The sequence below is a fragment of the Microcaecilia unicolor genome, chromosome 1 (genome assembly GCF_901765095.1).
Source record: "Microcaecilia unicolor chromosome 1, aMicUni1.1, whole genome shotgun sequence".
In the NCBI taxonomy this organism is placed as follows: domain Eukaryota; kingdom Metazoa; phylum Chordata; class Amphibia; order Gymnophiona; family Siphonopidae; genus Microcaecilia; species Microcaecilia unicolor.
The window spans coordinates 569,594,095-569,621,644 of record NC_044031.1 but is presented as its reverse complement, the minus strand read 5'-3'; the positions used below and the strand labels follow the sequence as shown (position 1 = coordinate 569,621,644).

General features: G+C 41.4%; 1 protein-coding gene across 2 annotated transcripts in view; it reads left to right on the top strand.

The window, feature by feature from the left end:
- TRPS1 (transcriptional repressor GATA binding 1) overlaps positions 1–27,550 on the top strand; it is a 593,514-nt gene that overhangs the window by 298,389 nt on the left and 267,575 nt on the right. For both annotated transcript variants that reach the window (XM_030218248.1, XM_030218239.1), the window contains one exon: positions 116–1,245. In XM_030218248.1, coding sequence (XP_030074108.1) covers positions 116–1,245 — 1,130 coding nt within the window. The remainder of the gene's footprint in view (positions 1–115; positions 1,246–27,550) is intronic.

Here is a 27,550-nt window from a genome sequence, read left to right as displayed (position 1 = left end):
CCTTCTATATTGTTTTTTCCTGAGTGGTTTGGGTATGGGGGTATATGTGTTTCATTCTGCTGTGTTTATTTTATCATTAAAATTATTCCTACCTTTTTTTCTCCATTTCTCTTAGGTTGTCTTAGCTGGAACCTTCATTGGCATTGGGCGCAAAACTCCAGATTGCCAAGGCAACACCAAGTACTTCCGCTGCAAGTTCTGCAACTTCACCTACATGGGAAACTCATCAACTGAACTGGAGCAGCACTTCTTACAGACTCACCCAAATAAAATTAAAGTGGCCCTTCCTTCCTCAGACTGTAGTAAACCTGCTGAGAAAAACTCCAATAAATCCAGCCCAACACCTCGATTTTGTGATTCTGCAGATATGGGAAAATGGCAGGACAAAATCACTGTCAAAGCAGCAGATGATACACCAGTGGGATACGCTGTGCCCATCAAACCAATTGATTCGGCTAGGCAAAATGGCACGGAGGGCACCAGCTACTACTGGTGCAAATTTTGTAGTTTCAGCTGCGAGTCCTCCAGTATGTTAAAGCTATTAGAACATCATAGCAGTCAGCATGGGGTTGGCCAATCAGGAGGCCTTAATTCAGATTCAAATGACAAGCTCTCTAGGGGGCTGGTCAGCAATCAAAATGATTTGGTTAAAAATGCTGATATGGAGATCACTATAAAAACAGAAAAGGGCACTAGTGTGACAAAAAAGAAAGATTTCTCCAGCAAAACAGCAGAGGATAACATGATTACAAGCTATAATTGTCAGTTTTGTGACTATAGGTACTGTAAGAATCATGGCCCGGAAGTTATAGTGGTGGGGCCACTGTTGCGTCATTACCAGCAGTTGCACAATATTCACAAATGTACAATTAAGCACTGTCCATTCTGTCCTCGTGGCCTCTGCACTCCTGAAAAACACCTTGGAGAAATTACTTACCCCTTTGCATGCCGAAAAGGCAGTTGTTCTCACTGTGCTCTCTTGCTGTTGCATTTGTCTACTGGAGTAACAGGAAGTGCAAGAGTGAAACACCAGTGTGATCAGTGCACATTCTCTGTTCCTGATGTAGATGCACTCCTCCTCCATTATGAGAATGCACATGAAGCCCAGGTGTCTACTGTCAAACAAGAAGTGAATCATCTGCAGGTGATGGAGGGACAAGGAAATGCCCAGGAGAGCAAAGAACACTCATGCACCAAATGTGACTTTATTACACAGGTAGAGGAGGAGATTTCACGACACTACAGGTAAGGAAGAAGGGGGAAAATGATCCTAAATAGCCAGTATTTCCTCATAGCCATTCACAAGATAAGAAGTTAAGCATTCTTACTTAGAACTTTAAAGTTTGTCTCTCTTGTTTCAAATGCAACATATAGTTTCCCATTGTAATCATTAACCATATATGTAATTTGATTACTTGGGGTGGGGGGGGGGGGGAGGGAGTTCTCAGCATGGGCTACCATTAAGGCTTGTTATTTTACTAGTTATTAGTAACTAGGTCTCATTAAATGGGACTTGTGCTAAAATAGTATGAGTTATTGGTAAATTAACACATCTTAATGGTAGCCATGTTAATAACCACGCCTGTCAATCTGTGTTTTTTTTTTAACACACTTTTGTTGTTGCAATTTAAAAGTTATAGGATCATGAAGTACTTATCAGGACATGGCCATCTTTTCTTTACTGCCTAACTGCATTTTCATGTTATTGTTGGTCTGGCAATGGAAACTGGCTTCAATAATAATAATGAATAATAATTCAATAATCTATTCTTACTGTACACCGCCTTGAGTGAATTCCTTCAAAAAGGTGGTAAATCATAATAAATAAAATAATGTCAGGCAGTGCTCTGCTGGCCCAATTCTAATATATTCTTTGTCACAAGAAAGTTCACTTTTGCGTAGACTGTAGTCCAAGTCCATTAACAATTTGTACATAATGACTTCAAAGATCAAACTATCGTATCCCACACTATTTCTTAATTTGATCCCAGAGCATTCACTGAATTGTAGCTCATGATGATCTTAACTGTTCTATAATGAACCATCTGCTGATGTAAACATATCGGTGCCCCCATGGTTTCTTTTATGCAGTTTTGATGAATGTTTAACCTAATTTTATCTGGGCATACGGTGGCAAGCAACATATAGTGATGTACAGTCTGTGTTTGGTTAGATTTCATATAATATGCCAGTAGACAGTGTTAACAGCATATTGATGGTTTGTAAACAAAAAGAATAATTCTTTCATGTCTGACAACATTCCTGATTGCTTCTAGAGGTGTGCATGGGGACAGGAACAACAGGAAATCTATGGGGATGGGGACCTAAATATGTCCCTGTGCATACCTCTAGTTGTTCCTGTGCATTGACCCGTCATGCACAGTCAGTTTGTGCCAAATGATGGCAGCTTGAGCAGTTTTATGTGAATATTGTAATCGCAGAACTTCTGATTCTTCTGTTCATGCAGCTCATATTCCAACGAGGTGCAGGATGATAGACCTAAGAATAATATCAGGAAATACTTTTTCATAGAGAGGGCATGGGATCCCTGAAATACCTCCCAGTGGAGATGGTAGAGACAAAAAACAGTGACAGAATTCAAAAATGTGTGGGATCAACAGAGGATCCTTAAATAGTGGATGGTATCAAAGCAGAACTTAAATGACCTTATGACGGCTGATGTATTATGATGAGCAGGAGTGGTTCTTAGATGACAACTCCAGCAGTGGGGAAGTGAGGCCAGTGCCAGGCAGAGTTCTATGATCTGTGCCCTGCATATGGTAAGACAAGTCAGGATGGGCTTGAGTGTGCTTTGACAGCAGATCAAGAAGTTAAGAAGTGCTGGACAGACTCGTGCAGTCTGTATCCCAAAAATAGCAGACAGATCAGAATCAAATGCATGTATTTATATACCACAACATATAATGGACATATTCATACTGGAGTATTAGCAAGAAAATCTATCTATCAATACCTAAAGCACCCATGAGAATGTGAACTCATCTTTTAAGCAAATGAATAAAAAAGAAAAGTTAACATTTTTCATGGGTGTTTTACTTATTTATAAAAACAATTTAAGGAAGGTTTCTGGCCTATGATTGAAGAGTCGCTAAGCACTGTCAGTTGTGTTAAGCCAATGTTTTTTGAGGCTCTTTTCCGCCCTTTAAATATTGTTTGATTTATAATTCTTGCTAATATTCCAGTATGGGTATGTCTTATGTTTGGAGTTTGACCTCTTTGGTTTAGGTGTTGTATACCACATTCATTTCATATATTCTATTAGTACGGGGGCTATGTATCACAGTGGGGCAGGGGAAGACATCTTAAAGGTGACAAGTACCTTGTTAGTAACAAGTAAAATGTTAATAGTATTGTTTATTTAATTATGAATTGATGATAAATGTGGGCAGACTAGATGTGCTGTGCAAAGGAATAGCCTAATGATTAGTGTAGTGTACCGAGATCCTGGAGAACTGGGTTTGTCTCCCACTTTAGCTCCTTGTGATCCTGGACAGGTTACTTAACTCTTCATTGCTCCAGGTAGAGCAACTTAGATTGTAAACCCAATATGGACAGAGAAAGTACCTGCATATAATAAATGTAAACTGCTTTGATTGTACCATAGAAAGATGGTTTATCAGATCCATGACCCTTTACTGTACAAGTCTTTATCTGCTGTCATCTATTATGTATTTGGAAGAAAGACCAGAGGGGAGATAAGATGGAAACGTTTAAATACCTACATGGAATAAATGCCCATGAGGCGAATATTTCAATTGCAAGGAAGCTCTGGAATAAGGGGGCATAGGATGAAAGTGAAATGGGATAAACTCAGAAGTAACCTTAGATAATACTTCTCATGGAAAGAGTGGTAAATTCATGTTACAGCCTCCCTGTGGAAATGGTGGAAAAGGAAACTGTATCTGAATTCAAGAAAACTTGGGACAAGTAGATAGGGTCTCTAAGGGAGAGTAGATGGCATGGATGGGCAGTCTGGATAGGCCATATGATCTTCCTGTCATAATGTTTCTCTGTTTCTATGGAAAAGCTGTCAATTGGCAAAAAATTCCCTGAAATGCACTGCTTTAGTAGCTGCCTAAGGATATTCTCATAGTAAAAGTATATTTGCTGACAGTAGAAATACAGATTCTTCTGATTCTCAAAAGTTGACCAATCCAAAGAGTACTGCATAATCCTTTAGGGTGGTAACTGTTATATCTTCGTAAAAAATCTTTGTAAAATGTTGGGCTCTATGGATTTACTGAAGCTTTGTTCTAAAAACATGATTATGTTTTTAACATATACAAGTATGAGATGACTATTAGAAAATAGAAATCCTTTAAAAATTTACATTGAAATTGAGATGAATGAGCCATATCACAAAATTCTGCAAGGCCTTCACCATGGAAAGACAAATGAAAGAAAAAAATGTATTATGCATAATATGGGTTATTCTCACTTTATTATGGCAATCCATAAACATGTTGGTCTTCAAACATAAAGTATACAAATTTGCTATGTAGGGAGCCATGGAATGCGCAAAGAATGAGTACAACAAAAAAGTAAAATGGTTGTTGGACAATGCCATATCAGTTAGCTCAATTAAAATATCAAAGTAGTTTCCAAAGTTTCTTTAATAGTACCCAGTTGCCTTTGAGAGTATATTAACTTAATTCTCAGGCTTTCACGGCTGGCATTATGATTGATTTGTTTCAGTTGTCTGTCGTCCTGTGTCTGAGTAAGGGGAAGTGATGTTTCAACCATCATCCTAGTAACATAGTAAATGATGGCAGATAAAGACCTAAATGGTCCTTCCAGTCTGCCCAACAAGATAAACTCATTTTACATGGTATGTGATACTTTATATGTATACCCGAGTTTGATTTGTTCTTGCCATTCTCAGGGCACAGACCGTAGAAGTCTACCCAGCACTCTTGTACTAAAGGTTTTGAAGCTAACATTGAAGCCCCTTAAATTTACACTCCAACCCATCCATATCTATTCAGTCACGATCAGGGAGTAGACTGTAGAAGTTTGCCCAGCACTGGTTTTGCTTCCCAGGTACCAGCGTTGCCACCCAGTGCCTGCTAAGATTCCGTAGATCCATTCCTTCTAAACACAGCAACACAGCATGACTAATGATCGTACTGGACAACACACAATCTTCATCCTTTCGACCCTCCACATATACCTCATTCGATCACTACACAACCTTGTATCTGTTATCTGACTGGGCAAATGCCTTTGACGGTACTATGTAAGCCACATTGAGCCTGCAAATAGGTGGGAAAATGTGGGGGACAAATAAACAGGATTCCTTTGTGTCTATCCCACGCATGTTTGAATGCCATTACTGTTTTCATTTCCACCACATCCCACGGGAGGGCATTCCATGTATCTACCACCCTTTCCGTGAAAAAATACTTCCTGACATTACTCCTGAGTCTTCCCCCCCTTCAACCTCAATTCATGTCCTCTAGTTCTACCACCTTCCCGTCTCCGGAAAAGTTTTGTGTGCGGATTAATACCTTTCAAATATTTGAATGCCTATATCATATCACCCCTGTTTCTCCTTTCCTCCAAGGTATACATGTTCAAGTCGGCAACTCTCTCCTTGTATGGTTTGCAATGCAAATCCATACCATTTTTGTAGCTTTTCTTTGCACCGCTTCCAGTCTTTTTACATCTTTAGCAAGATACTGCCTTCAAAACTGAACACGGTACTCCAAATGGGGCCTTAATAACGACTTTGTAGAGGGGCATCAACACCTCCTTTCGTCTGGTTATACCCCTCTCTATGCAGCCTAGCATCCTTCTGGCCACAGCCATCGCCTTGTCACATTGTCTTGAAGAAAGCCTCAGTATGATGTCTGAAATGTCAGTTCCACTTACTCAGATAGGGGAAGATCTGGACAACCATAACATTCACCGATTATAGTATGTTCATAAATAAAAATTTCAGCCATATGTGATATATCATGTACATGTGACCTAATCTGGGAGTCATATTGACTCACATATTCCTAGCGAGATGTCCAACATTTTGGAACATGGTATTGTGAGATATTGGTCAGCAAAGAGGAAAATCACACTTTTCAAGAATTGCTGTCAAATGTGGATTTAGTTGTGTAACTGACAGATAAAACGGGGCAATAATAGTGTGACAATGTTAGGAATATGTCATTGAGAGCAATTGACTTCATGGCAGATAAAGCAAAACAATGCTATTTAAGCATATTAAGTGTTAGTTAATAAGCACTTTAAGTAATATACTGCATAATTGAACTTGTTTGCCAGTTGCTTTTTTTTCTCCCTGATATTCTTCTGCCTGTGTTCCACTGCTATATATTAGGTCTGTGTTCAAAAATTATTGAACATTAGTGGCAGATCATAGTTTGATCAAATGTTATTGAAGGAATATATTGGAATTGGGCCAACGTATCACTTGATGAACTAAAAATGGGCACAAGACTGACTTTTATTACAACACGTTTCCTGTTAGAGCCTGATAGTAAAAAAACAAACAAAAATCAGCTGAGCTCTTAAGTTTATGCTCCTATATTTGTGCATTATTTTCAGCTAAAACTTACTAAAAACATAAAATTAACTTACAAGTAAAAGCATTCAATTTTAGACATGATACAATGACATCTTGCCAAAATAAGTAAACCAGAAAAGGTAGCAAATGAAAAAAAAATTAGGGTTAATAAAATTACCATCAATGAAAGTCTTCCTTCCAAGATTGGTAAGTAGTTACCAACACATATAATGGTTAAAACTAAAGAATACATAACAAATTTTTTATTAAAAAGATTTTTTATTTTTATTTAGGTCTGCCATTCATTTCCCTAAATTTGAGTCTAATTTATGAGCCTAGTACTGAAAATTAGTGTTAAGCTCCTAGTTATCCCCACTGTAAATCCACCCCTGTTGCCAACTGTTTTTTGTGTTTAACTTTAGGAGTGTAGTGAAATTTTGAATATAAAATTATGCATGCAACCCTAGTAAATTTTTAAATAGGCCAATTTGTGAGCATAACTCTTTTAGGAGCATAAATCCTTTGAATATGGGCCCACAATTCTTAAAATTGCACTAGCAAAACAAATGTTCTTACATGAGAGATTGAATGATCAAATGACAGCAGGTCCCCTTTACTAAAGTGTGTTAAGCTTTGACACTTACTGTGGTTTTAACAGCAAAAATTATTGTGCAGTAGGTTCAAAGGCTGTGTGGTAACTTTCGGGAGTACCCAGTATGTTTCCTGCAGTCACCACACACAACTTTTCTGTGAATTGTTTGTTCACAATTAGCACTGATGGATTTAACACTTCCTCTTGAGGAGATAAGTGCACCCAACTAATTTCATGTGATAGTACACAGTAAGTACTCAGCTCTAAATTTCACATCCATTCTCCTCCAATAAGATGTCCAATTCCTGCTTCCTTAACACAGCATGCGATTAAACTACTTCTACTACTATTTAGCATTTATATAGCACTACAAAGCGTAAGATGTGAATTAATGGATGCTGGCATGCCAGCGCTGTATGTTACTACACACTTGCACTAATTCATGTGTTGACTGCATAACAGTTTAGTAAAAGAAGGCTAATGGGGTGGGGAAAATTTTATAAGTTTTTTCCCCATATTTGAAGCCTGTTTTACACTACTGCATATATGGTTTTTTTTTAAGTGCATGTGTCGCATAAAAGTGGCTACTTATTGATTTTTTTTTTTTTACATAACCAACCAAGCATTCATTGTCTTGCACTCCTGCCTAAACAATAATAAGGAAATAAAGAACAAGAAATAAATTAGATAGTATCTACTCAAGTCCAGGTCCACTGTAAATGAATCCAAGATTTATAAAACAGGAGGTATTATATCAAAAACCATACATTTTAGGAAATAAAGACCTGACTATATCTTATAAAGTATACCAGATAACAAGTACACCCCTACACTGACTGAGAAGGTACTACAGCCCTTTTAGAAGCAGGTTCAAAAAACACATATTTACAGTTCTGAAAAGGAGTTATGCACTTAGAAGGATACTTAAGGAAAAATGTAGCTCCTACATGTGTCACACCTGGCTTTAACAAAAGAAATTGCTTTCTGCATCTGAGCGTCCCATAATACATCCGAAAATATTCTAACCTTCATACCATGAAAAAGTTCCTCTCTCTGTCCAAAAAAATAAGTTCAACGACCATTATTTATCTGGAGATAAGGCCACAGTAGCAATCAGAGTGGAACTACCGGTAAGTAAAGATTCAGTGTTGGATGTATCCACAATAGTTGAGACACCTATAGGAGCTTCCATTAAATGTGAACCTTCTTACATCTTCTCAGATGTCTTTAGAAAGTGGTAAACAATATACCCGAGTAAAAGATGATATCCTCTGAAACTTGCAAAATGTCTTTTATATACTACTTAGGAGTTTCTTTTGATCTCATCAAACTTGAATAAGGAAAATACAAAAATCTTGAATTATTCCTAGCAAAATTTCTAAAACTTAATTCTTCCTCCTGAAATTTGTTACATCAGTAATGAAAGCTGCCTGAGTTGCCTTCAAATCTTTAATCTGTGTTTCCACTTCCACGACCCTTTTTTCCAATTAACTTTGTCCACTTGTCATTCCAACTTTGACACACTATTGCAAGGAATTATTTTGCAGTAACATTTTATTCAGTTCCAACATAGTTCTCCAGATAAGCTCTATGTTGGTTTCATTTGGAGCTACTGTTTAAAAAAAAAAAAAAAAAAGCAAGTCAGATTTCATTTCTAAAGAATCAAGTTCAAAAGAGTGCTCACTCACCGCACCTTGTGGCAACTGTCCAGGCCTCCGCATCTGGTCCGAACCTTCTGTATGCTGCTGCAGGTCTCCCAGCTGATGAAAACTCTCCCCTCACTAAGCGGCACAATTGCTGCTCCTTGTATCAGGTGCCTGCAAAATCTGTTCTGGTAAGTCAGCAAATGGGGGTTGAAAGGGAGGTGATTTGGCATCCAGACTGAGGATGACATCCGGCCCAAAGAATACCCAATCCTCCACTTACCACAAACTCTCCAAGTGGGCTCTCAGCGTTCTTCGGAGTTGTCTGAGACCCGAGTTTCTACAGGAATTTTTCAGTCCCACCAGGTGTGTGGGAACTACTCTGCTGCCAAGAGGAATGAGCAACAGCCTTCCCTCAATGCTTGAGCATTACAAGAAACCAAAACTGAGGAGAAGAAACTCTGGAGCATCAGGTCAGGCAGCCATCTTAGATCCAAAGTGGCTACTTTTTATGCAGTTTGTACGTATGTATTCCCATGGGTGTAGTTTGGGCAGAACAAAGGCTGATTTGTAATATACATCCATAAAATCTTGGCTTTGTGTATAGAATACATGTGCACATTTACATTGTGGTGGATGAAGTGTAAATGTGTGCCTTGGTATCTGTTTACCATTAGGCCTGGATTAGGAGGCCTAGTTTATAAATGCTAATACATACCTATTTTGCTTTCATAAAATAGGTTTCGAAGAAGCGGCATTTTTGGACTTGCTGAAAAGAGTTCTCTTAAAATTAAGCTTATAAAGGGGTGGCTTACTATAGATTAGCACATATTGTCTGCCACAGGACCTATTTTATTCCTACAGGCTCTGCTGCAGATAGTATGCACTAGGGAAAGGGAAAGGGAAATAGGACTTGATATACCGCCTTTCTGTGGTATTTTGCAACTACATTCAAAGCGGTTTACATATATACGGGTACTTATTTTTTTGTACCTGGGGCAATGGAGGGTTAAGTGACTTGCCCACAGTCATAAGGAGCTGCAGTGGGAATCAAACCCAGTTCCCCAGGATCAAAGTCTGCTGCACTAACCACTAGGCTACAGTGCCTCTTTTCTAGCAAAAAAGGTGCTGGTACTAAAAATGCCAGGCCACCCTTAAAGGGTGGGGGGTGATCACTGAGAAACCCACCCACAATAGCCAGGCCTCCTGCAACCAGTCACAGAATATCTGACAAGGCAGAATTGGTATGTAGAGCATGAGCTCTTTCATTAAAACTTGGGGATCATGGGTCAATTTTAGCAGACAATGGAAAAGGTGCCGGTACTCAGTACCCCCAAGTACCCCCACAAAAAAAGCCCTGAGTAGAAGACTCCCTTAATGCGGTGCTTGGGGGGAGGGGATAGATGCAAATTTTAAGTTATAACTATGAAACCTAGCATTAGTCTTTACTGAGTAGTATCACCTTGAGCATAGTTATGAAAAATCTATATTAGATGATTGGGTTTTCACATCAACTCTCATGGATTATTTTCTTGGAAGTAAAATCCAGCACTGAGACACAAATATCTCTTAGATTTAGAAGAACTATTGAGTTGTAGGTTGCCTCGAAGTATTGTTATAGTCAAATGTTTCATATGATCACATCGGGGCTGATATTCAAAGTATTTATGCTCCTTTTCTTGTTTTCTGATTCTGAGGAGTTATTCTCCTGAGTTTGACCTCTCTGAAAGCTTACTAGGGCTGAGTGCTTAAATTGATAGTCACATTTTACTAAACTCCTTAATGTAGGAGCATAAAAATTGTGTCAGTGGATCCAATTTAGGGCGTGGGTAAAAGTTAGGACCTTAGGGTCCCTTTTTACTACATGGTATCAAGCCCTTAACGCAAGGTTAACGCATATAAATAGGTTACCATGCAACCACGTTAATGGATTTTGGGGTTAGTTTCCCTGTTTTCATGTGAAACTGCACGTTACTGAATTTTTCACTAATTTTGTGTTAGGGGTGTGGCATGGATGTGTTAACCAGCAAGCATGTTATACTTACCATGCTAATTGGCTCACACATTTAATGAGAGAGCACTTACCACCTCCTGTTTAGGAGGTGCTAAGTACAAACTCTCAGTAGCTACTGTGTGTACAGCGTGCTAATGATATTAAGCAATCAGCAATTTTTTAAAAAAGAGAGCGCACACCCCCATATAGTGCCACATTAAATCTGGGCGTAATATGCAGTGAAATCCTGTATTTACAGTGCATTAAGCTTGGATTCTACAGCACTTTAGTAAAAGAGCTTCTTAGCTGATTTTCAACGTGATGAAAATCAAGGCTAGGGTCATAAATCTTGGCAAATGCCTGGCCTAAATTTGTAAGCATAACCGTTAATTTAAGCTCTTCAATGAGATGAATTTTTAGCTGAAAACTTAGGGTTTCTTTTACTAAGGTGCACTGAAAAATGGGCTGCGCTAGTGTAGGCACATGTTTTGGGCGCATGCAGATCCATTTTTCTATGCCCCTGTAAAAAAAAAAAAAGGCCTCCTTTAAATTTTTGTCAAAAATGGACATGCGACAAAATAAAAATTGGTGCGCATCCATTTTGGGTCTGCTACCTTACCACCAGACATTGACTTAGCGGTAAGGTCTCACACAGTAACCGTGCGATAATCATCTACCCACGTAGAATGACGATTACCGCCCGGTTTCTGTCGCATGCAGGAAAATAAAAATTATTTTCCAGCGCGGGTAGCGGATGTGCATAAAAAAAACAAAATTGCCACCTGGGCCTCGCAGTAGCCGGGCACTAACTCCAAATTGGCGCGTTTAGGTGCCTATGCGGCTTAGTAAAAGGGTCCCTATCAAGCTCATTTTCAAAGCACTTAGCCTCCCAAAGTTCCATAGAAACCTATGGAACTTAGCCTCCCAAAGTGCTTTGAAAATATGCCTCTTAGGCTCCTAAATCTACCAAAATAGGTCATAAATTTAGGAGCTCATCTTTTGTGAAATATCAGGCCCTTTGTTTTTAGTGTTTAACTAGTTGTTTGTTTTATATTCACCTGTGTTAATCACAAATTAGACGTCTTTGTTTATTTTGAACTACTTAGACATACTTTTTCTATCACAAATCTGTCCCTTGCACCAGATTCACTTACTAAATTTCTATTTTCCTTGCTTAACTCCAACAGTGAGTTGAGTTAAACACATTCTGCTGTTTGTCTTTAAAATGGAGCAGCTACTCGTGTGTCCGATTGATGCCACTTGGAGAAGGAATGCATTGAGATGTGTTTATTTTCCATTGTCACTTTCTGTGTAGGGTTATTTTGTACAGGTAAAGCTTAATTTGATTTTTAACTGGAAGGAATGCATCGGTTTAACAAGCCATTCCTTCTATCCCATGACAGGACAGTCAATTCCCTTTGAAACATCTCTCCAATTTACGCAATAAGGGCTTGTGCTGCAGATAATTACCCTGAACAATGACAGCAAAAACCAATAAGCCCAAAAAGCAAAACAAAGCTTACTTTCAAAGGATTCTTGTTTGGAAGTTGAGTTCAGTGATGTCAACGCTAAAATGTTCAATTTGTAAACTCCGCTGAAAGAATAAGCATGCACAGACCCTTTGAAATGGTTTGTCTAGTTCTCACTAATTTATAACACCAAAGTGACAACAGAAGCATTGAGACTAGCAATTCTCTCATTTCTGGAACAAAAGTGAATCTTTTTCTTAAGACTTTTAATAAGCTATATGTATTTTCAGAAAATGATTTTATTTTGATGTTTTGAAAACATTTATCTGTAACTTTCTTCCCATTCATTCTACTTTATTTCATTTATTAAAAAAAGGGTATTTTGAGGTTGAAAAGTATAGTAAATTGTAGTTCTTAAGCATTGTCTGATTAAACTTTCACTTCATGCTGCTCTTCTGTTGAAGCAAATAAGGTAATACAGCAGCATGGCGATTGCTTCTTCACTGTTCATTTCCAAACACTGGAAACACCTCCTAAGAACTCTGGCACCGAACTGAAATGGTGATATTACTTTAGTAGAGCGCAAGTAGCACTTACTATTGCCACTACTACTATTTACCATTTCTGTAGCACTACTAGATGTACGCAGCATTGTACATAAAACAGAGAAGAGACAGTTCCTGCTTGACAGACCTTACTATCTATTCAAGACAGACAAGAAGGACAAATAAAGGATTTGGGAATGTGATAATGTGGCTAGCCGCTGACTGCAGAACTTCCACGCAGATGTGGCAGACTCGCACACAGATAGTAGGTGAAAGTCAAAATACTTTTATTTATGTACATATAAGGAGAATAACTGGCTCTGTTTTCTCACAAGATTGACTTGCAATTCAAGTCTGTCTAACATAGTCCTAATTCCTATACAGTAGCTTCCTTTATCACAACCATAGACTTCAGTTACCTCACTTGTGATCATGCAACCCTAGAATCCCTGGAGGCAAGAACTTAAGACTTCCTATCACACAGTAATGCAAGGGTGTGAGCTAGGGCCACTCTGTCTCAGGAACTCCCCTCAGGTACTGCAGCCAAGCCAGAACTCCTTGGGAGGACCTTGCCCTGGACTTCTTCTGAAGATCTCTTCCCTCAAGGCCTCTCTGATCCACTCTGTTTCAGGGCATTTAACCACCCCCTGGCCTAAGCCCCACCCCTCTGATTTCTCCTCTAACATGGGAGGTTGGTTCACTTCCTTCTCCTGTCTCAAATCACTGAGGGGGACAGCTGGAACCAGCTATTCAGAATGTGCCATTAGGTGGGCAGACCTAGGGGAATGTGCCATTGGGTGGGTGGGTCGGTGGGTGGGAGGTGTAGCAAAACAAGGTAAATGTTCCATAGAGAGGGTGTGGGGTGTAAGCAGAGCAAGGTAAGTGTGCCATTGGGATTTTAGGAAGGTGGCAGAGAAATCTGAGAGTGGTGCAATTGGTGTAGGGGGAGATCAAGTTTCAGGGTGTACCAGGGGAAGGGTAAGGGAGAGATACATTGATAGCTGGGGAAAGGAGAGGAAAGAATGAGAGGTGGGGTTGTATGCCGGAGGGGGGAGGAGAATAAGAAGTCAGGTTGTGTATAGGGAGTGGAGAGAGAGTGAGAGGTTGGGGTACTGCATGGAGAAGACTTTGGGAGCAGACAGAATTAGGAGTCTTGCAGGGAATTAGAGAGAGAGAACTGCAGTTGGAGTGAGAAATAGAACTAGGGAGGCTAGAGCCTGAGGAGAGAAAAGGCAGGAGTGGATTTCAGGCCTTAGGATGGAGAAATTCTGTGCAAACATACTACAAAAAATGCAGAATTTTCAAAATTTGTGTGCAGAATTTCTTAGGAGTAAAAGTAGCAGGGAAGGAGTGGCAAGAGGCTACTGCTCTCCCCTTTGCCTACCCTTCTACAGTGTATCTGGCAATAGAGAGAGGCTGTAGGCTGTGGTTACTAGCACAATGGGGGAGAAGCTACCACCCACCTACTCTCAGAAGCTATAGCCTTAGCCTTTCTCCATTGCCCAGCAGCCCCCAGTAACTGCTGTTTTAACCCCTACCCACCCACTCCCAGCAACCACAGCCTAAAGCCTCTCTCCCAGTGGTGTCTCTAGACAGCAATATTTCTGCACATCATAATAACCCCCATTTCCCCCAACTTTTAAATCGGCAATAAAACACCAGTCTCCTACGCATAAAAGAAATTCTCCTTCAGCCAGTTTTAACTACCATTATAATTCATGATATCTAATAAATTTGTCTATGTGGCCATGGAGTTTGAGTCCTTTACAGGATTGGTCAGAATTTCAATATAAACCCTGAAGTTCTGTATGACAAACTCTCTATATTCCCCAACAATGAAGCTCTCCCCCCCCCCCCCCCCCACCCTTTACAACTTACCACATAAAAAATATTCAAATTGTGATTATCACCTTAGGAGCAGCAAGCACTCCTTCCACTGCCAGACACTTTGTTTAAAGCAGACAGTTCTTGTTTTTGTGGTGACTACCGGATATGGTCTGAACATTTTAAATTTTCAAACTGGCCAGATATTTTGAAAAATAATACAAAACACTTAAAAAAGACAGTCAGAACCTATATACGAAACTTTCCAAACATTAATAGCTGTAGCCCACCTTTAAAAATACAGTGCTATATATTAACATTGAGACCTATAGCACTAATATACCTACTACTGGGAAATTGGAACAAGCTGGACTGTTACAGATTCCTACAGACACTACATGCTAGCAGAATCCTTCACCTTAATCACAGATGCAGAACATGACTTTCACTTGATACAGAATAGGAGACCACAAATAATGCAGTCAAAAACTGAAAGCAGAGATACCAGACTGTGCATGTCCTGCAACACCACAGAAATAGAAAGCATGTCTTCCTGTACAGTGCAAAATAAAGCTCACACTAACATAATTCAATCATTAAACTGAAAATAAAATAATTTTTCCTACCTTTGTTGTCTGGTAATTTTATTATTCTAATCATCTTGTTCCTAGTCTCTGGTTCTGCGTCCCTCTGTCTGTGCTCTTAACTCTGTTTACTGTTTCTTTTCTCACCTTCTCACATTTTCTACAGGAAAAATTGTTTCAGCAATGGGTAACAGAACCAAAGCGGGATGGAGCTATCCTAGACTTGGTGCTTACAAACGGGAAAATGTTTCTGATGTTACGGTAGGAGATCTGACATCTAGTGACCACTGAATGATGTGGTTCAATATTAAGACAGAGGAGGAGAGGGCTTATTCAAGATTGAAGGTCCTAGATTTCAAAAGAACTAACTTTGCTGAGATGGGAGAATTTCCCTGGAAAGAGTTAGCTGGATGGGAACAGCTGAAGGAAGGGGAACAGCAGTGGTTGAAACTAAAGGAACTATTTTAAAAGCAACAAACCTTTGTTAGAAAACTACATAACAATAAGAGGAAAAGACCGCTCTGGTTCTCGAACATAGTAGCTGAAAAAGTAAGGGAAAGAAGGTTAGCCAACACTTCATACGTTACAAGAAGACTCAAAGAGGAGGACAGGCAAATATACCTGGAAAAGCTGTCAGGAATGTGAAGACGTAAATGGAAGAAAGGATAGCTGATATGATAAAACTAGGGGACAAGACATTTTTCAGATATATAAATGACGGGAGGCAGTGCCATAATAGCATTGTGAGACTCAAAGCTGAGCAGGAAAAATATGTAGAAGCTGATAAGGATAAAGCTGAACTGCTTAACAATTATTTCTGTTCTGTGTTCACGGATGAAAGGCCGGGAGTAGGACCGCAGAAAACAAATGCTAATGGGGATGGATTTATGGTAGACTGGGACTCTGTTCGGGAGCAGCTGGCTAAACTAAAAGTAGACAAAGAAATAGGGTCTGATGAGATACATATCCAAGGGTACTCAGGGGTACTTGGAGATGTTCTGTTGGCACCGCTGTCTGACCTCTTCAATGCTTCCTTAGAGTCTGGAGTGGTCCCAGAGGACTGGAGAAGGGCTGATGTGGTTCTTCTGCACAAAAGCGGAAGTAAGGAGGAGGTTGAGAATTACAGACCTGTCACTCTGACCTCGGTGGTGAGTAAACTAATGGATACGCTTCGAAAGCAGAGGATCATGAGGTTTCTCGAATCAAATGGACTGCAGGACCCGAGGCAGCATGGCTTCACAAGATGGCAGATTGTGTCAGATGAATCTGATTGATTTCTTTGACTAGGTGACCAAACAGTTGGACATGGGAGGGGTGCTAGATGTGCTGTACTTGGATTTTAGCAAAGCCTTTGACATGTTTCTGCATAGGTGACTGATAAATAAACTGAGTGCCCTCAGTATGGGACCTAAAGTGACTGACTGGGTTAAAAACTGGTTAAGTGGAAGGAGACAGAGGGTAGTGGTAAAATGGAGCTTGCTCTGAGGAAAGGGCTGTTATCAGTGATGTACTGCATGGTTCAGTCTTTGGGCTGGCTTTTTTTAACATCTTTGTGAATGATATTGCAGAAGGGCTGTTTGTCTCTTTGCGGGTGATACCAAACTCTGTAATAGGTGGACGACCCTGGAAGGTGTAGATGATATGAAGAAGGATCTAGCAAAGTTTGAAGAATGGTCCGATAATTGGCAACTAAGATTTAATACAAAGAAATGCAGGGTCATGCAGTTGGGGTACATAAGAATAGCCATACTGAGTCAGTCCAATGGTCCATCTAGCCCAGTATCCCATTTCCAACAGTGGCCAATCCAGGTTACAAATACCTGGCAGAAACCCAAATAAAAGCAACATTCCATACTACCATTCCCAGGGCAAGCAGTGGCTTCCATCATGTCCATCTCAATAACAGACTATGGACTTTTCTTACAGGAACTTGACCAAACCGTTTTTAAACCCAGATATGTTAACTGCTGTTACTACATCCTCCGGCAAAGAGTTCCAGAGCTTAAGTATTGATTGAGTGAGAAAATATTTCCTCCTATTTGTTTTGAAAGTATTTCCATGTAACTTCATTGAGTGTCCCTGGTCTTTGTACTTTTTGAAAGAGTAAAAAAATCAATTCACGGGGAGGAACAAGATGGCCGCTGCATAGAGACAGGGAGAATATCGCTCCTGCTCATGTGAGTTTTACAAGTTTCCCCTAGCTGGAAATGCCACATACTACAAGAAAAGGGGTTGTGAAAAGGGCCCCCTCACCCTCTGCTACCTCTACACCAACTCAACAGAGTTTGGATCGATTCTTCGCATCAAAATCCCAATTCTCAAGAGAAGCTGACCCCGCTGTGGAGCAACCCGGAGAAGCGGAATCTCCACGGGTAGAAGACGTCTCCCTTTCTCCACCATCGCAGTTACTTCCTCCGTGTCCAGCAGCGCTAGCAGCTCCAGGGACGACCCAGCTTACCACCGGAAGTGTGGATAGAGTGGCGTCGAGAGAGGGACTCGAGCTGCTATGGATGACACCGGGAGTAGAGACGTCCCAGGAAAAACTCCGGCGGTAAATCTAAATCTGATTTGGTCGATGTTGAATGAAACTCTTCTTAAGATATCAGGAGAAGTCCTTGTTTTGAACGAGAAATTTGAGGAAGTAAAACAAATGGTAGAGACGGTAAAGCAAGAAATTACAACTAAAATAACGAAAATTCAGAAACAAGTAGAATCCCTTCAAGAATTTAAAAATATAGTAGTGAAAGACAGTAGTGATATCCGCCGTAAGATTGAGCACATTGAAAACTATAATAGAAGATTAAATTTGCAAATTTTGAATTTTCCAAAACTCCCAGGTATCACCCCGTTTGGTTTATTTAAAAGATATTTAAATGAAAACTTTAAGTTTCCGCTTGAAGCTATTCCCCCAGTAAATAAAATATATTATATTCCAAAACCTGTGGAGAGAGAGGGAAAAAAACTGATTCAATACAAACTAGTGTCGATTTGGAAAATGTTACTGCTCTACTAGAAAAAACCTTGGACAATACATCAGAAAGATCAACCCCCATTGTGTCTCTGGTTTTTGAGCAGGACTTAAATGCCATTATGAGATATTACTTCAAGAATATCAATACCCTCTTTGGAGGGGAAAAGATATGGATTTATCCAGATGTCACGAAGCTAACCCAGCAAAAAAGGAAGCTTTTCCTGGCTATGAGAAAAAGGACACTAGAGATAGGAGGTTCTTTTTTTCTCGCCTATCCTTGTAAGTGTATTGTTAAGATGGGCATGACTAAGTATGTTTTTTATTCACCAGACCAACTGAAGTCATTTTTAGATTTGAAGCAACTTAACATCTATATGTAAATAATTTATGGGAATATGCAGCGAATTTTCTGTTAAAGTATAATATAATTTCTTCATGTAAACTTCTCTATTCATTTCATCCTTCCCTCCTTAATTTAGTGGTCAGAGGAAGCCTAAAATTTCTTCTGTAAATTTGTTATTTTTACTTGAAAATATGACTGTTTTCTATGGCTGTATTTCATTAGCAAGTTTATGCTTGTTAAAAAATTTGAAAATTATAAATAAAAAAAAATCAATTCACTTCTCACTGTACACCTTTCAAGATTTTGTAGACCTCAATCATCTCCCCTCAACCATCTTTTTTCCAAGCTGAAAAGCCCAAACATTTTTAGCCTTTCCTTGTATGAGAGAAGTTCATCCCCTTTATCATTTTGGTCACTCTTCTTTGAACCTTTTCTAATTCTGTTATATCTTTTTTGAGATACGGTGACCAGAACTGAACATAATATTCAAGGTGAGGTTCCCTCTTCTTCTGGAATTATCCTCACGCTCTGGAATTCGTTGTCAGAGAATGTGGTAAAGGCGGTTAGGTTACCTGGTTTAAAAAAGGTCTGAACGGCTTCCTAAACGAAAAATCCATAGACCATTATTAAATTGACTTGAGGAAAATCCACTCCTTATTTCTGGGATAAGCAGCATAAAATGTATTGAACTTTTGGGGGATTTTACCAGATATTTGTGACCTGGATTGGCCACTGTTGGAAACAGGGTGCTGGGCGTGATTGGCCTTTGGCCTGTCCCAGTGTGGCAATACTTATGTGCTTATGTGGAACCATGGGGATTGGAGTGTTTTACGACCCTCATCATGCAGAACGAGGGGTCACTTCTACGTCCCAACCTCACAGCTTGGATGTTGAGAGCCTAGAATAAAAGGTATCTGTTACGGTGCCCCCCCCCCCCCCCCACAATACCCAACATCACTGATCTTCCCTGATTAGTCTGATTCCAGGCCCCACTGGTCCATCCTGCTCCCGATTTTAAAATCTGCCTCCCCCTCCCACAGGATCTACCCAAGAGTGTACATGGTAGTCCTGTGGGTTCAGGCAGTAGTGGGCCCTCACCACTCCTGTCTAGTACTGCACCAGAATTCAAATTGGTGCCAGTGACCCCCCCCCCCCCCCCCAGTAGTAGTCTTATGGTACTACTACTGGGAATCCTAGGGGATCAATGATTGAGAGGGGGGATGAATTGGGATCAGGGTGTGGGGTGTTGGGAGGGGGGATTAGGGGAAGCAGCTGCGCTATCAGACTGCTGATAGCATAGCTGCACCTACTGTTCCCTCTTGAGGTGGTAGCAATTGCAGCCACACTATTGGCATTTATGACAGCTAGCATGTGGTAAGGACCCTTACACTAGCTATCAATATAGACCACTCCTGTGTTCTGCCTGGTCACATCCATACGCCACCCATTCTCAGGTTAAGCATTTTGTGCAAGTTTTTACAATAATAACAGTTAACATTCATTGGTCTTTTTTAGTGTGAATCCATGCTGATGTTTAACGAGCAGTAAAACCTGCGTTAGCTGCTTTAACATAGCTTAGTAAAAGAGCTCCAAAGTTGTAACTCCAAAAATAATCGCAAAACAAAATGGGGTTCACAATTGCCACAAAAGTCCAACGACACAGAAAGTGGTTTGATCTCTTGGAGGAGTTCTTCTTCCCTCCTCTTTCTGTGTCGCTCCAAAAATAATACCAGCAGAAAAATTGAAGCTGTTAGCCATTGTGAGCCTGGACAGGTTAAATTAGGGCATTGTTGTTCAATTCAAGGCCAATAGAGACCTTTGGGGTGACTCATCATTTTGGATTTTGTTTTCTGCTACTCTCTGCCTTTTTACTCAAGCTCACAACAGAAAAGAGGGAGTGGATGAGAGGAAGAGCCACATGCTTGAAGAAGAAGGCATTTCTCAATAGACAAGAATGTATTTGGAAATGCCCACCTCCTTGAGAATATATGTATTAAACAGTTTAAAGGCAGGCTGGATGTCATTGGTACACACTAGTCAGCAGATTTTAGGCCTCAGATGGGAAGATATTTTGTGGCTGTCCTTCAGCTCATTTGGATACAAAGTGACCCCAACTTAAAAATTAGTAAAGACCACTGAATTAGGGGATCATGTGTCAATGTCCTATGATAGTCCTTTAACCCCTGCTGATGGGGAAAAAGATATAAATTCTCTGTGCTGCTCAAGAAGCTGTTATTGAAAACTGACAAGGCACTGGACATAAGTCTGTGAAGACCCTAGTTTAAAGAAAAAGAAAGAAAAACCATGTTGAGTCATACCAAGATCCATTGAATTCAGGATCCTGTCTCTGATGGTGGCCATCCTGGGTCACAAGTACCAGGCAAATCCCAAAAATAGATCCATTTCTTATAGCTATTTATCAGCAATGAGCAATTGTTCTCCCCCGTCTACCATGGACAGTTTAATTTTTGCACCAGCAGGTCTAGGATGTTTGGACTGACAAATTGAGAACAAGTTTGTTTGCATCTGTTCTTATTTTAATCTAATTTCACAGTAGATTTTGAGTTGATTATTTTTTGTCTGTGTGCTGAACAAATTTTTTAGATTAGTTTGTCTTTGGGTAGAAATATCTTTCTCTAATGCATCCCTACAACTCTGCCTTGTATTGCTTTCCTTATAATAGAACGGAAAAGAAATGCTTTTTTTTCCCCAGTCATTTCTAGATATAACTAACTGAAGAAATGCAATCAAAAGAAAATGCGATTAATTTTTCACATTGTATGCTCTGGAAGAAGAAAGATGCATTTCTTTTAACCTCACATTATTTTTCTTGACAGTCACTTCCACGTTAGTTTATTGAATTTTCAGGTAATAAATAGCACAGTGCTGGAATTTAGTAGCTTATAATACGCTTGCCATGTCATCAGGAAAACAAATTTAAACCAGTTCCAGTACATTTCCTGTTTGCTTATCTGTCTTATTTTTCTGCAGATGGCTAGCTCAACAGTTTCTTCTGGTTATTATTTTTTTGTGTATTTGAAGGTTTTTAGATCCCAAATTTAAAAGAAAGTATTCTTTTGGTGGCAATGTTTACACCTTGAGTACTGAGTATCTGATCCAGCTAAATGGCCAACATTATGCTGGATCAGGGGTTTACAGCTTTGTCCGTCAAGAGATGTGCACAGATCTGTTTTCATGGTATCCGTTATGAATATTATTTTAGGTATATTTTTATACCTTTACCTTGCAAGTAAATTGTGTACACTAATTTTATTTAAAAAAAACCCAAAATTGTCTAGACTGTCAAGGTACTTATGCTTCTGGTGAGGAGATGGATTGAGGCACACTAGTAAACACCAAAACTACAGCAAATAAAAAAAAAAATATATATATATATATATATATCTACTATAATAAAACGCACCCTGAACGTTCTGAGGACAAAGGTTCTGAACTCACAGCACAACGATAAAGGGTTCGTAAGTTCATGGTGGTGAAGTCATCCCACTGACTATGACTGTGCCCCGCCCTCGCGTCAAACGTCATGACGTCGCACGAACCCTTTAACGTTGTGCTGTGAGTTCAGAACCTTTGTCCTCAGAACGTTCAGGGTGCGTTTTATAATAGTAGACGTCAACGAACGAATCGCAAAAAAGCAGGCCTACTCCTCCCCCTGGATGTCCAACAACCCCCCCCCCCCCGCGCTGCCCCCCCCCCAAAGCCACCCACGAAAAACCGCAAAAAAAGAAGCCCCGCTTCCACATGCTGGAGGTGCAACACCCCCCCCCCCCCAAGCCACCCACGAAAATCCAGGGAAAAAAAAATAAGCCTCGCTACAAAATGCAGATTAAGCAACACCCACCCCCACCCCTACCCACCCACCGACGCGTAGCTTTGCCGCCGGGGAACCCGAAACCCCGCAAGAACAAGTCCTGTCTTCTGACTCCGGCGTGATCTTCAGCATTACTAGCCTCTGCAGGCAGGGCTTCTGTGCACATGCAGGACGTCAGACGCACAGAACCCCGCCCTGTACAGGCTAGCGATGCTGAAGATCACGCCGAGTCAGCACAGCACACAACAGAGGACTTCTGCTGGCGGGATTTTGGGTCCCCCGCCAGCAAAACTACGCGACGGTAGGGTGGGATGGCGGCGGAAGGGGGGGGGTGCATCACGCGGAGGAGGAGGTGACGGCACACAAAAAACAACCCCTGAAAGCAGCCTCCGCTTCCTTCCATCTTCATCACAGTATAATCCCCCCCCCCCAACTGAAATATAAAACACACACGCTCACAACTGGCAGCGCTTCCTGAAACCCCTGCCCCCCCCCCACACAATCACTCATCTGGCAGCGCTTCCTGAAATCCCTGCCCCCCTCCCCCACACACACTCACTCACTCACTCACTCACTCATCTGGCAAACCCCCCACCACCACACACACACACTCTCTCTCTCATCTGCCAGCGCTTCCTGAAACCCCTGCCCCCCCGCCCACACAGACTCATTCACTCATCTAGCAGCCGTTCCTGCCCCCCCCCCACATACATACTTACTCACTCTCATTTGGCCACACTTCCTCAATGCCCCCACCCCCCCCAAAACACACACACACTCACTCTCTCATCTGGCAGCGCTTCCTGAAATCCATGCCCCCCCACACACACACTCACTCACTCATCTGGCAACCACCCCCCAACACACACACACACACTCTCTCACTCACTCTCTCATCTGGCAACACTTCCTGAACCCCCCCCCCCCCCCAAAAAAAAAAAAAAAAAAAAAAAAACCACACACACACACACTCTCATCTGGCAGCGCTTCCTGAACCCCACCACACACACACTCACTCTCATGTGGAAACGCACAATAAACCCACCAACACACACACACTCACTCAACTGCCAGTGCTTCCATACCCCCCCACACCCTTCTTCCCTGCTGAAACCCCCAACACACACACCCCCACACCCCTCCAACACACACACACACACACACACTCTCTCTCTCACTCTGACAGTGCTTCCTGAACCCCCCTCCCCCCAACCACTCTCTCTCAACTGGCAGCGCTTCCTTAAACTCCGTACACACACACACTCACTCTCTCTCTCATCTGGCAGCGCTTCCTGAAACCCCTGCCCCCCCCCCCCACACACTCGCTCACTAATCTGGCAGCCGTTCCTAACCCCCCCCCCCACACACACACACCTACTCACTCACTCTCATTTGGCCCCGTTACCTCATCCCTCCCCCCCCCCCCACACACACACACTCACTCTCTCTTCTGCAAGTGCTTCCTGAACCCACGCCCCAAACACACACACAGTCATCTGGCAGTGCTTTATAAACCGCCCCCCCCCCCACACACACACTCACTCATCTGGCAGCGCTTCCTGAACCCCCCCCCCCCACACCCCTCTTCTTCAAAGCTGACCCCCCCCCAACACATCCCCCCAACACACACACACTCTCTCTCATCTGGTAGCGCTTCCTGAAACCCCATACACACACACACTCACTCACTCTCTCATCTGGCAGCGCTTCCTGAACCCCCCTATCCCCCCCCCCCCCCCACACACACACACACACTCACTCTCGCACACCAATTGCTTGGGTGCAGTGGCGGGAATCTCAGACACCAGAAAGAGAGAGGGGGGGGGGCTGACACCAGAGACAGAGAGGGAGGGTGGTATCTCTGTCATACACACTCTCTCTCTCTCTCTCTCTCTCTCTCTCTCTCTCTCAGACAATGTCTTTCTGTCTCTCTCTCTCACACACTCTGTCTCACAGTGTATCACATTCACTCTCTGTGTCACACAATCACTCACACACTCGCTTGGTTTCATACACTCAGTCTCACAGAGCATCTGAGTATCACACACTCTCACACACACAGAATCTGTGTGAAACACACTCTCAATCACACTCTCTCTCACATACGCACTTGCACACACTCTCATTCTCACACATACACTCTCTCACAGACACACTCACACCCAGACTCTCTCTCTCTCTCTCTCACACACACACACACACACACACTCGCACTTTCACTCTCTCTCTCTCTCTCACACACACTCTCCCAAACATACACACTCCGAGGAAAACCTTGCTAGCGCCCGTTTCATATGTGTCAGAAACGGGCCTTTTTTTACTAGTATCTATATAAAACGCACCTCCAACATTCTAATGAAGCCTCACTTTCCCAACGTTCTAAAAGTGAGGTGGCTGAGATCGTTTTTCCTCCATGAGTGTCTGTCCCGCCCTCTCGTCAAACGTGATGACGTAGAGGGCGGAGCAATGACACTCAACGAATGAGGGGAAATCGCCGAATCGTTGCCACGCGACAAAACGCATCGGAAAACGAACCAATCACAAACAACTGCATCGGAATAAGGGAGGAGAAAGAGCAGCACAACCGATCAGTTTCTGTGCAGCAGGGAGACAAGGAACATCACTGATGCCTGTGTTCCTGCTCCAGGTATGTGATGCCTACATAAAAAACGACCTCCCAGCAAACAAATAAATGACAGGAGGCAGAGGAACGGAACGCCAGAAACACAGAAACAGATCCCTCCGAGACACAACCCCGCACTCCCCCCCCCCCCCCGGCAAACGGAAACACACAATTGACAGGAGGCAGAGGAACGGAACGCCAGAAACAGACCCCTCCTAGACACAACCCCACCCCCCACCCCTGCAAACGGAAAAAACAAAATTACTATTGAATTCTAACAAAAATGCACTGTTGCTGCCTGCCACGCTCTCTCACTCACTCACACACAGACACACCCCCCCCCCCCCAAACCCCTTCATTCAAAAACTGAAACAAGGCACCCTTCCTCAAAAAATATACAACTACACTCACTCTAACACATACTGTGTCACTGCCCCCCCCCCCCCCCCCCCCCACAAACACTCATGCACGGTCACAGTTCCCCACCCCCACCACCCCTTCCTGTGACTCTGACACCCATACACAATTACTGACTCACACACACAAACATACTAATGCAGCCTCCAACTTCACCAGCCATATCCACACCTTTCAAAATCTCCCACTGAGGAACAACATGTCTGAAGCCCACTACAATCACCCCACAACACCCTAGCAATTAAACACTCAGCCCCTCACCCCTCTTACATTCAGACACACACAAACAATCTGAAACAAGGCACCCTCCCTCAAAAAATACACAACTACACTCACTCTCAGACATTACACTACAAATAAAACTTTTTAAAAAATTGCCTTTTTTAAAATCATTTATACCCCTTAATATCAACCAAAAAATTTGATTCGGAAACAGGCCTTTTTTTTTTTTACTTGTGTGTGTGTGTGTGTGTGTGTATATATATATATATATATATATATATATATATATATATACTATCATTTATTACTATTTTGTCAGTTTGTTTTATTTTTCCACCACACGGGGTTGAATAGGGTTGTGTGGTGGAGTGGAATAAATAAGGAAAAAAATAAAATGACAAAATAGTAATAACTGATAGTTTAATAAATAATTTAAAAAAATATTGTTTTCTCTGCTATAGCTTTGGTGTTTACTGTTGAAGGTGAAAAGTGGACTTGAGTGATTGGAGTAAAGGACAGAATTTAACCCATGTCAAAAGCTAAACTATAACTGTGGAGGACTGATCAGTTGGTCAGTGGTATTTCTCTTCTTTAAAAGACTAAAGTCACCTTATTGAAGAGTAAAGATTTTAGCAACTGTCTGGTATGGAAAGAGGCATGGAAGATTGAGCTTGAAGTAGGCTACTTTTAGATATTTTTTTTGCAACTATTTCACTTTGGGGGTCTTTACTAAAGCTTAGCTTGCTAATAGAATTAACATGCACTAAGATTTACTAAAAGGGATCTTTCCTTTCCATTACGTTGCAAGGATCAGTCCAGACAAATGGGTTGAGACCATCTGCTAGCAGTTGGAGGTATTTATTTTATTTATTTGTTGCATTTGTACCCCACATTTTCCCACCTATTTGCAGGCTCAATGTGGCTTACATAGTACTGTCAAAGGCACTTGCCCAGTCGGTGGATAATAAATACAAAGTTGTATAGTGATCGTATGAGGTATAAGTGGAGGGTCGGAATGCGTGATGTCCTGTTCGATCATAGTCATGCTGTGTTGATAGGTGAAGAGGGTTACGTGGGGTCGTTGGGGTAGGCCTTTTTGAAGAGGTTGGTTTTTAGTGATTTCCTGAAGTTCAAGTGGTCGTGGATTGTTTTCACAGCTTTTGGGAGCCCATTCCATAGTTGTGCGCTTACGTAGGAGAAGCCGGCTGCGTAAGTTGTTTTGTATTTCAGTTCTTTGCAATTTTGATAGTGTAGGTTTAAGTAGGATCTTGACTATCTGACTTTGTTTCTTATTGGTACGTTTATAAGGTCTGTCATACGGACTACGCCGTACATGATTTTGTGGACTAAGGTGCAGATTTTGAAGATGATCCATTCTTTGATTGGGAGCCAATGCAACTTTTCTCGGAGAGGTTTGGCACTTTCAAAGCGTGTTTTGCTGGATATCAGCCTGGCTGCTGTATTTTGGGCAGTCTGGAGTTTTTTTAATGAGTTGTTCTTTGCAGCCCACGTAAATTCCGTTGCAATAATCTGCATGGCTTAGGACCATTGATTGTATTAGGTATCGAAAAGTTGCTCTTGGGAAGAAATGTTTTAATCGTTTGAGCTTCCACATTGAATAAAACATTTTCTTTGTTACAGAGTTTACTTGGCTCTCGAGGGTAAGGTTGCGATCGAGTGTGACACTGAGTATTTTCAAACTGTCCGTGGTAGGGAGGGCATGTCCAGGAGTATTTATGGTTGTGGGTTTGTATTTGTTATATGGAGAGGAGAGGATAGGATAAGGCAATGTGTTTTTTCCGTGTTCAGTTTCAGTTGGAATGAGTTTGCCCAGGAGTCCATGATGTTCAGACTATCGTTGATTTTGTTGGTTACTTCTGTCAGATCATGTCTGAAGGGGATGTATATTGTAACATCATCTGCGTAAATGAATGGGTTAAGGCCTCGGTTGGAT